The 12,148-nt window shown below is 40.4% G+C and overlaps 1 protein-coding gene across 3 annotated transcripts in view; it reads left to right on the plus strand.

Moving 5' to 3' along the window:
* The window catches only part of GRTP1 (growth hormone regulated TBC protein 1), a 35,572-nt gene that overhangs the window by 11,923 nt on the left and 11,501 nt on the right, over positions 1 to 12,148 (plus strand). For all 3 annotated transcript variants that reach the window (XM_064503779.1, XM_064503784.1, XM_026096935.2), the window contains 2 exons: positions 3,417 to 3,541; positions 6,980 to 7,076. In XM_064503779.1, the coding sequence (XP_064359849.1) occupies positions 3,417 to 3,541; positions 6,980 to 7,076 (222 nt within the window). The remainder of the gene's footprint in view (positions 1 to 3,416; positions 3,542 to 6,979; positions 7,077 to 12,148) is intronic.

Raw genomic sequence — 12,148 nt, forward strand, 5'->3', positions numbered from 1 at the left:
ATTGTTCTCATGTCCTTTTGTAAGATTTCCTAACACTGTTTGCTTTCTTGATTGCTGCAAGCTGTTGAACTGGACCCTTCATCAAAACTGACATTTAACTGCTGTTTTTTGGGTGGTTTTTTATTTTTCCCCGGCTTCGGTTTCTATAGTCTGAGTTGATGGCAATCTTAAATAAGTTTGTAGTTCTAATTGCTGCAGGGAAAAGCTTGAAGATGAGTCCTGAACATCCAATCATAAGACAAATTTTAAAAAACCTTAAATGTATTATTTTCACAACTTGTTATTGATAACCTAATCTCATTGTTCTGGAGGTCAGCACTTGAGTTTTTGAGTGTTTGTAGCTGGCAGTTGAGGTGGGGGGGTTGTTTGTTTATTTTAAAGCAGATTCTGCTCTTTACTGAGTAAAAAAATCATTTTGTGTGACTGGAGACTTTTCTGAGCAGAAGCAAATTACAGATACAGCAGTAACTAGATGAACAAACAAAAGCGGAGTACTACATGCTAATTATTAAACTACTTGGGTAATTTACTGGGCATTACGTCTGGGAGTGGGGAGGCACCTCGATATGAAGATACATACAGAAAGGGTGGAATAGGAAGATGAAGGAGACTGACTTATGGGCATGCCTGCTGAAATACTCTGGATTTGAAAAGCACAAGGCTGATATGAAAACATCAATTTTCCAGAGTGCACATTTAAATTTCTTTGCTCCAGAAATAACATCTGCAATTCTGATTCCAGGTAGCAAAATAGATGTCTGTTTCTTGAACTGAGGATAATGTGGATTTCTGCCCAAATTTTTATTGCTGAATAAGAGGTAAAAATGTTGCAGTCTGGTGAAGGGAAAGAAACAAGTCTTCTCTAGGATGCTGTGCAGAGAGAAATCAAGAGGAAAGGGATTGCAGAGCCATCATCATTTTTATGTTTCACAGAAGCATTACACTGCCCTCTCACATTACCGAAGGGTCATGTAGAAAAAATGCTACTGAGATTTAATCTGAATTTACAGCGAAGAAGTAGCTAGTCTTTTCCTTCTGTGGCCTTCCTCCTTCCTGATCCCATGCTCCTATACATCATTTGGTTAAAGTCAACAGATCTGCACACAACCACAAGATGCAGAGTTTGGGGGCTTATCTTGCAGCATAAATTACCATGCTGTTTTCTTATTTTTGTTTCTATGCACAACTTATTCTGATTTTTTAAATTTTCAACCTGCACTACCCCGTGTTGTTTTGGAACACTAACATCTATCAGAAGTGAAGTAGGTTAATGGTAAGTAGGTCAGGGGATGGGCTGCATGGAGAGGGGAGAAGGAGGTGTTTGGATGTCTCCGCTGTGAGAGCGCAAGGAGGGGGGAAATGCTCCAGCCAGAAGAACGACTTCTCTTGCCTGCTCCTACTGTTTGCCTCAAGTCATCTCTGGCAGTTGCCTAATAGCACTGGTAAAACCTATCACTCTGTGTGCTGGCATAGTGCAATAACTTTGTTATCAGAGGAGCGTCAGAGCTGGCGGGAGGGGGAAAACATGCAAGCGGGTGCAGAAGTGGTAGCATGGAGAGGAAGGGAGACCGCCTGCCCTTGGTGCACTCAAAATACTAATTTGGCACAAGCAGTCTTGTAATACCATGCCCTTCACCTTTTGTTAAAGCTCCTCCTCCCAGACCGAAATACTGTTACTAAATGTGAAGAGAAGTTCAAAATTTAGGACAGATTTCCCCAACCTTTACAGGAAAACATGCTCTGTAATCAGAAAGCAGACTGATGCTGATACTCTTAACTGCAGGTCTGCCTTGGGTTGTGAAGTTGAAGATGAGTTCAGTTTGATTGGCCTTTGCTGTGTACATGATGGACTTTCCTGCTTCCCCTACAACCATTATTCTGCATAGCTGAAGGGAAGAGCCATAACTGAAATGTCAGCATTAATCTTTCCTGTAACATTCAGCATATACTTTATTAAACAACAAATTATCCTGATTATGCAAATACTATGCTGCTCTTCCTACTAAGAGGAAACAAAACAAATTTAGCCTATAACTATCTGGCTGGTGTTCAAGTCCTTTTAGAAACTGTCTTTTTCCTTGTGTTTTTCTTTCAAGTCACATGAGATGTGAATTGAAACACTTTTCTGCCCTCCCATTTCTGTAAGTGATCTATTGACTTAAAAAGGAAGGATGGTGATTAGTATGATGACTGTGTAATGCCTCATGATTTTGAGGGGCTTTCTTAGTTGCTTACAGCTCAGCTTTGTGTCAAAGATGGAACAGACTTCTTCCTTTACACAGAAAAAGCTGATAAGAACCGCTATCTCTCAGAACATAAACATCTGTATAGTAGTGCTGTTACTGATTTTTTTACTTTGACCCAAAGTTTTTATGTTGTTAAATATAACCAAAATAACTGTTCTTATTTCATTAATAAGTCTTAGGTCTTGAAAATTTTCGAAGTACAGTTGCTTTTGAATGGAATTTTTCTCCTTTGCCCTAGACTTCTAAAAATCAGATGTCCAAGTCAGGGTTTCCTTGGGTTTCCTCTTCACCTTGGGTTTCCTCTTCATGGAGTGAAACAGGCCAATTTAACTCTGCCTATTTCTTTCCAACAACTGAAGGAGGTTTTGGGTGACTAGCTCAAACTTGTATGTCTAATTTTTAGACCTTTAAGTCAGGAGAGGCAAGTCCTGCTCTTTCATGTTTGGTCTAGAAGAAATGACTCCTTTGGAACATCAATAATTGCGTAGTCTTGCTTGGTTTAGGATTGAGCATGAAGTGTATGGGATGTGTATTGCTACGTGGACTTCAAAAATAAATCTCCTTCTCTGTGATCTTGTACAAATGAAGAAACAGGTTGTCCCACAATCACATCCTGGAAAAAAAAATCTTTGAAAAAATACTGTGGTTTCAAGTGGGTGTGATTAGTTGCAGGAACAGGACTTCTTTTAAACTGTTCAGTACTACTCTGTAGGAGTTCACTAAAGGATAGGTCAGTTGAAAGCTCACCTGATTTGTTAAGAGAATATGCTTTCGCAGAGCTGCAGCTTATGTCTTGCCACTTGGCTAAATAAATTCGGTATGTGTTGTTTCGATCAGTCTAAATGGCTGGTTTACTGTCATTTAACCCTTTACAAATGGACCTTGAGAAAGTCCAATCTGCCGGAGAGTCTCTTTAGTCCTGCTTAAAATTGATTTCTGTACCCTAATAGGATTAGTCTTTCTAGGAATAGATTATCTTTGAATGTAAGATGCTCTTTTAGCCAATAAAAGAGGTCAAGTTGTTTCTTCTTGAAATTCATCCATCAAAACCACAGTTTAGTGAGCTCTAGTGAAGTTTCAGCTGTACCTCAGGAAAGCTGTAAAGATTTGTTTGGAAGTTGAAGGAGGCAATGGCTCTTAATTTTGGTCTTCTCTTTTCCTTTTCTCTAGACATGAATAGAACATTTCCAGATAATGTAAAATTCCGCAAAACTGCTGATCCCTGTTTGCAGCACACGCTCTACAATGTGTTGGTAGCATATGGGCATCATAATAAAGCAGTCGGATACTGTCAGGTATGTAACCAGTGGTTTTTGAACAGTGCTGTCTTTCACCAATGGTAATTGTTTTTTTCCATTTGAACGTACAGTTTTAGATGGTAAAGCTGATGTAGGAGGACAGAGACAGATGCATAAACTTTTTCTCCCCTAGTGACATTTTAAAAACAGAAATAAGTTAATCACTTTACGCACGTTCAAGTGGCCTCATGAGTTTCTCCAGGGTCTTTGTATAGCTTACTTTATTGGGTTTGATTCCATTCGTTAACTGCAAAATAAACTTTTTTTTGTGGATATACGTACCAAGGTTGGTTGCTGTGTGGAGGGGGAGAGTGAGCTTGTCTTTCTTCTTTCCTCACCCGTCCATCTTTCCCAAAATAGCCCTTGTTATGTATAAGTGATTATCATATCTCAGTTTCCTTTGTTTTCACTGGAACATTTCTTGAAGTACAGGAAAACCAGTGCTCATGTGACATCACCCAGGATTTTAGCTCGCTTGGTGGGGGGAATGTTTGCGGAGTGGAGGATGTTGGTAGCATTTATTTGGTGACATCTCAAAGTCTTGACAGTCAAGTAGGAAGAGAAATCATTTGAAATTCAACCTGGTGCTGCTTAGATGGCACCTCAAAAAAGCTCCTGTTGTCATTTCCAAATACTGTAAAGTTTCCTCTGGGGATGCAGAGAAGATACTAGTTGATTCATGGCAGTCAGTCAGGAAAGAAAAAGGCCATTTTGTGGATCATGAAGAAGCAGGAACTGATGTGAGCAAGTCTGTTTTCAATTCATTTATAAAGCCCCCCCCTCTCTCCTCCCTTTTCTCACCAAAGATACATGCGCTAACCTTTACCTTGTGCCAGTCAAGGAAGTTAGTGCAGTAAATACATCTGTCCCAGAGTTAAAAGAATATGAATTATGTTTATTGAAACCTGGATAGTAGGATACTTGTGGGGACTGAAACCTTGCTTGAAGTTGTTTAAGCAAATTCTTTTTGTGCGTACCAACCAATTTTAGTACAGAGATTCTTTGAAATATGAAAGCAAAAGATGCTTGGGTTTTTTTTCAGTTTTGTTATTTTCAATATATTTATTAAAATGTAATCTGTTTAATCTTTTGAGAATAACAGGGTCAAATTGTAAACACTGTTTTGCAAGGCTCAGCCTTGTATATAGGTAATTTGACCCACAAACATATACACAGTTTCTAAACCATGCTAGCTTCTACCCAAAATAATGTCCAATTGTTATTAAAAAGTTTCGGTTTGTCATTTGTTTACTCAGTGGGCTGATGCTTCCATTTTAATTTGGCATTATGAACAGACCTCAAATGGGGATGAAAGAAGTAGGCTAGAAAAGCCCTGCGCGAGTTCTTTTCACCTCTGGTCTCCTCAGAGGATGAATGTTATCTTTTGTGGCTAAATAGTTAGAACATAAGCCAAAGGCCAGCACCTGCTTTCCAGGGCACATCATAAATCAGGGAGTGTTTCAGGAAATCACCTTTTCTGCCAGTGAAGCAGCAAACTTTGTCAAGCTAGATACTGCAATGCCTCCTGCATAATGAGAGAGATCCTATGAATGCTAGAAAATTCAAAGTAAAGGATAGACTTTTTAGCGTTTTGCAGAGCTTTTACCAACCAAAGACTCTCCAAGGCAGCATTTTCATAATGCTCGTGCATTTGCGCTGCTTACTGGCATGCAAGCCCCCCAGCTGGGAGTGTGTTAGGCTTTGCATTGTCACGCTGTGACGGCGGTAGGGTTTGCTCACCCTAGTGTAACCAGTGAAATTCAGCGTCCTGTGAATATATGCAAAAGAAGTAGCTTTTTGTGCTTGCCATGTGAAGTGCCAAATAGTCTCTTGTCACCATGGATGCAATTACCAAGCCAACTGTCAGTATAGAAACAAATAGTTGCCTTCCCAGCCAGAAGGCCAAGCACCCTGTAAGGCCATGCAGGATAGATCCAAGCAACTTCTGTAACAGCTGCTGAAGTGACTCAATGCTCAAAAATGAAACCTCAGGGAAGAGGCAATGTCCCAGTATTCCAGTCTGCTGGGGGTGTTGCAGGACCTGCTGTGGCAAGGCAGGCAGGTAAAATCCGTTGAATGCAAGATCGGAGATTTCAGTTTAGAGAGAAATTTGCAGCTTCCAGCGACTCCCAAGGTCAGGGAGTTTTGGTAGCGGTCGTCTTACCCAAGCCATAGTTGGCAGCACTTCAGGAGACAGGGAGACAGTATTGTTGCCTGTGGCTATAGGCAGTGCTAGGGAAGCGGAGCTCAGAGGGAGAGAGGACAGGGAAGAGGCCAAAGAAAGAGATGAAACCGAAGAAGGCAGCATAACCCGTACCAGCCTTCATGGCCTGTAAATATTTAAAGGCGACTTTCTGTTAGCTTACGAAGACTCTGGGGAGAGCTTGCACTTCAGAGGCAGCTTTTGTGTATTGTCGTGCGGATCTGTTGTTATGTTATTGTGGTTGTCATCTTGTTTATGATGAGGAAAAACACGCTTTAAAAAAATTCTCTCAAGCTGAGAAACCCAAGGAAAATGAAACATTGTGCATGTAAGTTAGCAATACTGCTATAACTTCGCAGTGCTATGGTGGATATGAGAAACAAGTGCTTTTCTGAGACTGAAGCAATATGCTTATAGGGAATACCAATTTGCAGCCTCTGCATTCTGCATGTCATTTCTCTAGTCAGAGAGCCTCAGCAAAGTTTAGGTAAACTGTACAATCAGGATTTGACTAGGTATGACTTGACTACTTTTCACATTTTTTGTAGGCCCCCCCCCCCCCCCCCCCGGCTGTTTCCCTTCCATTTTTACACTGAAAGGCAGGAGCTATAGTGGCCAGAGTCATTGACTAGCATATGGACTACTATAGGTACTAATGGAAACAAATGATGTATTCACAACCATTTGAAGAGCTAAGCAGCAGCAGCTCTTAAAATCTGCTGGCACTGTAACTTTTTGCTAAAGAGCATTTGGATCAGGCATTCGCCTTTTGCAGCTGCACTGTCCACCTGCAGGTGTGTTATGTTTGTGGTGCACATTTAAGATACCTGTGTTTTGGTGCTGGTCAAACCAGTCATTAGTTATATCAGGACAGGACTTCAGAATTAAAAAAAAAAAAAAAAAAAGTAAGTTACAGACTACTGCGATGTATTTTCTTTTAATTTTGTCTCTATAGGCTTTGTTAATAATTCTTGTTAGCTGTCATCCTGCAGGTTTAACAGCTTACTCAGTTGGTGGCCTTTATTACTAGATTTTACCTAATTTACTAATATACCCTCTTTGTAGAACTGTGGTAATTTAGCCCTTAGTGTCTTTCGAGGCCAATTGCTTTTGGTATTACAAAATTCTTGGGCAGGTAATACTTCAGAGGGCTAATCAAAAGAAATAAGCCAGAAACACTTATCTTATAACTCTTAATTGCATGCATCTTAAAACTTTTATTTGTATTTCAGGGCATGAATTTCATAGCTGGATACTTGATTCTTATTACAAAGAAAGAAGAGGAGTCCTTTTGGTTGTTAGATGCTCTTATTGGAAGAATATTGCCTGGTATGCTAAAAATTTATACAGTTGTGTTTGTACATAGGAGCTTGGCTTTTATTTTCTCTTTGCATTCATCTCCATTTTTAAAAGTTTTAGGTGGTAAAATGCAATTTCACGGGCTGAATTTTTTCTAGGGTCCTGGATTTTACAGCACACAGATAAAGCCTGTGTGTTTTACAATCAGATTTTAGCCTTGATTCAGTGGTTCATAAGGATGTTATTATGTAACCTATTTCTCCCTCCCTACCTGTAGCTGTTGGGTAAGTTTCTTCCTATGTCGGTATCTTACTGGGGAGCAGGACTGGTAGAGGTGTCTTGGATTTGGCACTTCTGCTTCCAGGAATATGATAGGAGACACCAATAAAGCAGTGATCCCAGAGCAGAACAAAGATGGGAGAGGTGCTTTCATTGCTAATATTCTTTTCTTGATCTGTTTGCATTTTAATCTACATGTTTTCCCCTTTCATCACAACAGATATGCCTCCAGGTCATGTCCTCCTTTTTGAGTGTGTTCTGTCACTGACAGTTAAATCAATGGTGATTTAGGACAATAGATAGAAAACCTTTCTCTGCCCACTGCAGTGTCCTTATGAATGCTTCCTTCCCCCTGCTCACACACATTAATCTAACTAAAGAGCCATTCTGGTACTGGCATACTAACAGTGTGATCAGCAGATGCAATGAGCCAGCCCAACCGTCAATGCCATCTATTGGAAAATGTAGAATTTGACAGGTGGGAGCATTAGTGGCAGCTTTCAGGGGAAGGAAGGGTAGAGAAGGACCTGCTAGACTACTGCTCACCTCCCTGGTTGCACTGTTTTTTAGATCTGGATGGTAGTGTGTGCTATAGGGTATGATGAAAGGGACAGCTTGGGAATGGGACCACATAAATACATGTTTCCTGGCTGAATTGTTCTGTTACACCCAGATGGGGTTAGGGCAGCTGTTACAGCAAGCTGGCAGAAACTAAACTGATCTGTTGGTATATGGAGTTGTACGTCCTCCATTCATCTGCCCAAATGCAGTGCTGTTCAGTATAGCTGAGTGAAGCTAGAAACATTCACGTGTCTGCGGAAGACAAGTCCATAACCTACTGCCCGTTGTGTCTGTCAGCTGCTCAGCTAAGGCTTTGGAGGGTTTAGGAGCTTATCTCATTTAAACACAGCAAGGGGGAACAGAATTGTTTGTTTGACTGAAGTTTTGGATGTTACCAAGAGCTGTTTATTCCCAGGTTCACTCAAAGTAGATGACTGGTGCAGAGAGTGTTTCTCAGAAGAACCAATACTGATTCAACTCAAACTTAGAGTGAATGTGTCTTTGCAGTTTCTGTGCAGTTTCTGTACAGCGTTTTGCATAGCTCTGGTGTCTGCTTGTTCTGTTGAGAAATACTGGGGTTTTTGCTTTAAAAAGTGTCAGGTAGGAGGCAACTTTTAACTTTGGTAATTTGGTATGTAATTTAAGGGGTGTATTTGCCATGTTTTGCGTATTTGTGATTAAAGGCTGAGTTTAGGAGAAGAAAGATTGAGGACTAATTTGAATTCACATTAGCATTGCAGGTATGCCTAAACACAACAGAGTAATTCCCCCCGCCTCCCCTTTCACTGCAGCAGTTCTCAGTCTGAAAGCAGCAGTGTTTGTAGAGCTATAATTGGATTAGTCGTCTGGTGTTATTTACTCTTACTGAAAACCTGTTATAGAATCTGACTCTTCCAATGGTTAAAAGTGGTCTTCAGATTTCTGGACTAGCCTGTTCATGGCCGGTTTTATATCCTTTTATTCTTGTGCCAACGCTATCCTTTTGCACGAAGTCTCCCTCTCCCTTTTGTTTACCCTTCATGTATTTGTAGGATACAGTCACATCATTTCTCAGTCTTTTTGTATCACTATGCTGCTTCAGTCAAACTCTTCTCTTCTATTTAGGTCTCTGTTCCCTTTTTAGCCTAGTAATTATTTTGTGTGCTTGTTCCCATTTGAACTGATTTTTTTTTGACCATGTGATCAAAATGGCACCTCTTTACCTCTTTTTTTTTTTTTTTTTTTTTTTTTAATCTCTCCAGTGGGAATTTTGCTAGTGCCTTGCACAGTGTCATTATTTCTCTCATGCCACAGCTGGGAGTGTTTTATTTGAGATAGAAACGGTGGGATCTCATTTGCTTTTCCTGGAGGCACTCTGCTTTTCGTTTGTGATCTCAGTGATAGTACCTGTGTTGCTCCTCTGTGATATGTTGCTCCTCTGTCATTGTCAACAGAAGTTTTTTTCCCCCACCATTTATAGGAATTCCTAACACCTTTTTGCTGAACTGTATTTGCACATTCTTATCCTCATATTATTAAATATCGCCGTATCTCTCTTACTGCAATCCTCGAGATAATCCAGTCCTTTCACTGTGTTACGCCATTGTCCCCTGGGTGTTGATGTGGGACAGTACCCCTCAGCATTTACAAATATCAGCTCTTCCTTTTTTCTCCAAGGTTATTGATAAAAATCTTAAATTAGGTTGAGCCTATGAGCACTCCTCAAGGATCAGTCTAGCAACCTTCCTTCAGCCTGGTATTTTTTAACCTCTTTTTTTTACCCTTGTGTGCTGCCTGGTTGTTTATCAATAATTAAAAGTAAGAACAGAGTTTTGAATGATGAAATAGTCACAAACTGGTAGGTTAAGATGAACTAACCAGCATTATCTGCAAGGACAAAAGGTGCAATGCAAGATTCCACTTTGGTGTGTAGCTAAGCAACTCCCAGTTAAGACAAATCTCTGCATATTCAGATAATTGATAACTAATTCGTTTCTGTTTTTGAGCTCTGTGGTTTTCAGTTGTATCAGCCATAGAGTTGCAGGTATTGTTGTGTAGAAGATACAGCACAGTAAGAAACGTGTGAATATCTGAACTGAAAAATAACTTGATTATGTATCCAAGTCTTGTACCTCATTGTCTTTCCACTGATTAATGTTATAACATTCTTTCAAGTCCATCATATAGACTTCCAGGTTTCAAGGGAACAGTAACTTGAGAAATATAGAATACTATCTATAAAATGTTTCCATTTAGACTGCTTGCTTTTAGTTGCAATTAAGCATGTATTTATTTTCTTCTTGTGGCTAAATTTATTTTAATACCTTGATGGATTGCTCTGGAAACTCTGAATGCAGAGCTGGCTAAGCAGCTGTGTCTTTTCAGACCTCCGTCTCCGAAGGGGAGTGGAAATTTGATTCACATGGAGCATTTTGTTCAGCTGCACAGGCAAGAGAAACTGCTAGACCTGAATAGTAATAATGTTGAGCTGAATTTTCAGCCTGTGAAGGGGACTGCAATGTGGTGAAAAGCATGTCCTTTTACAGGGAAACTTGAGCACCACAGGCCCATGCCTTTGGTGAGGAAAACTCCATGCGAGGCTATGATGTTATGTTTGCAAAAGTAGTTATTGCTAACCAAGCTTTCCAGCACAGGTTAGACAACAAAGAAATCAAATGACAGTCTTTTACTGTGTGAATATCCCAGAAAATTTCAACAGATTAAACAGTTCTGGGCTGCTTGTGTATCTTCCTTGCTCGGTAGCACCCGTCTCCAGGGCTGTTCGCCGGCAAAGCTCTCGCTCCTCCTTTGAGATTTCCTCTGTGGTTTCCCATACAGCTGTGGCAGCACATAACTCTGAAACGCAACAGCACATCTCCCGCCAGGGAGAGGCACGCTTCGCTCAGAGGCTGAATAATCAGGAGTTTTGAAATATGGGACCCTGCCATGCTTTAGGGTTAGCCAGCAGCCACGATGGAAGCATTCATCTTTGAACGTTGGAGGTCGGTCGTATTTATCTAGGAGTTAAGCGTGCAGTGTCCTGCTAAGCTGAAGGTGGAATGTAGGGTCATCGTGTGCATATGTTTAGAAACCTTGATAAGCCTGAAATGCTTATTACTTATAAATCTCAACTGCTGGAGGATTTTGGAGACTTGAGCAAGCAGAAGATTAGTAACTGATATTTTTCCACTTACAGTGTTAAGTGTATTTATACTTTTGGAATAATGTTATTTCCTATATGTATCTTAAACCCTCCCTTTTCCCACAGATCACAAGTCTCATTAATAAAAGAACAACCTCAGTGTTTAGTATGCCAGCATTAGGCAGCTTGATAGAAGCACTGCAGTTTGCCTAAAACAAGAGTATCTTGTATATGACAAGAATATACACATTCTTGGCCTTAAGCTGGTGTGGAATATGCTAAATTTTGGCTATGCAGCAGAAAGAGCCATGCTGTTTAACAATGCTGAGGAATACTGCATTTCTTGACATGGCTGTATTTATAGTGGAGGCAGGACCTAAATGATTTATTCCACCCAAGTGCCCTTTCCTTCTGGCAGGCAAGCCTTGTGTTAATAAAATTTCATTATCTTGAACTTTGAGGTATTTTCACTAGGCCGTCTATGGTACTACTGTGGAAGGGACCGCAGCCTTTGGCTATCTGTGCAAGCAGTGGTATTTGCCTTCTGTCTCCCGAGTAAATCATGACTTTTCCAAAAGCCACCAGCAAAATAAGCTTTTCGAATAGATATTAATTCAGGTAGGATGGATGAGAGGTAGAATTCCCTGGCTGCTTACAAGGGAGAAAAGTAGCCAGAGAGGCAGAAACATAGAAATGAAGGTGTGGGGATAGAGTTCCCCTTTTTGGATGCGTAAAAACCAAGTACTGGCCAAGCCTTAGCGTACAGCACAAGGCTTGTTTAATTTGTGCTTTGTGTTTTACTGTGATAGCCATGTAGGGGGAAGGTTGCTTGTTTGTTTTTAGCTAATGGTTCTAGTTATGAAAGCACTAGTGTGCACACGTGGTATTAAAACACCATTGTTTTGACTGAGCTGTCTCCATGTTAAAGGGATTGTGCTGTTTTAACTACCTAACTAAAGCAGTAGAGGTATAGCTAAAGTCAATAGCTTATCTCATTCCTTATAGCATATATTTTTTGACCTTCAAATAGTCAGTCAGTGCTAGTGTCTACTGAATTGTAATAGGTCCTTTAAAACCAGCATGAACAGGACTGAGTGTGTAGCTGAAGGTCTTTCACAGTAGCTTCAGAGGCTCTGCAGTT

The sequence above is a fragment of the Dromaius novaehollandiae genome, chromosome 1, assembly GCF_036370855.1.
Source record: "Dromaius novaehollandiae isolate bDroNov1 chromosome 1, bDroNov1.hap1, whole genome shotgun sequence".
In the NCBI taxonomy this organism is placed as follows: Eukaryota; Metazoa; Chordata; class Aves; order Casuariiformes; family Dromaiidae; genus Dromaius; species Dromaius novaehollandiae.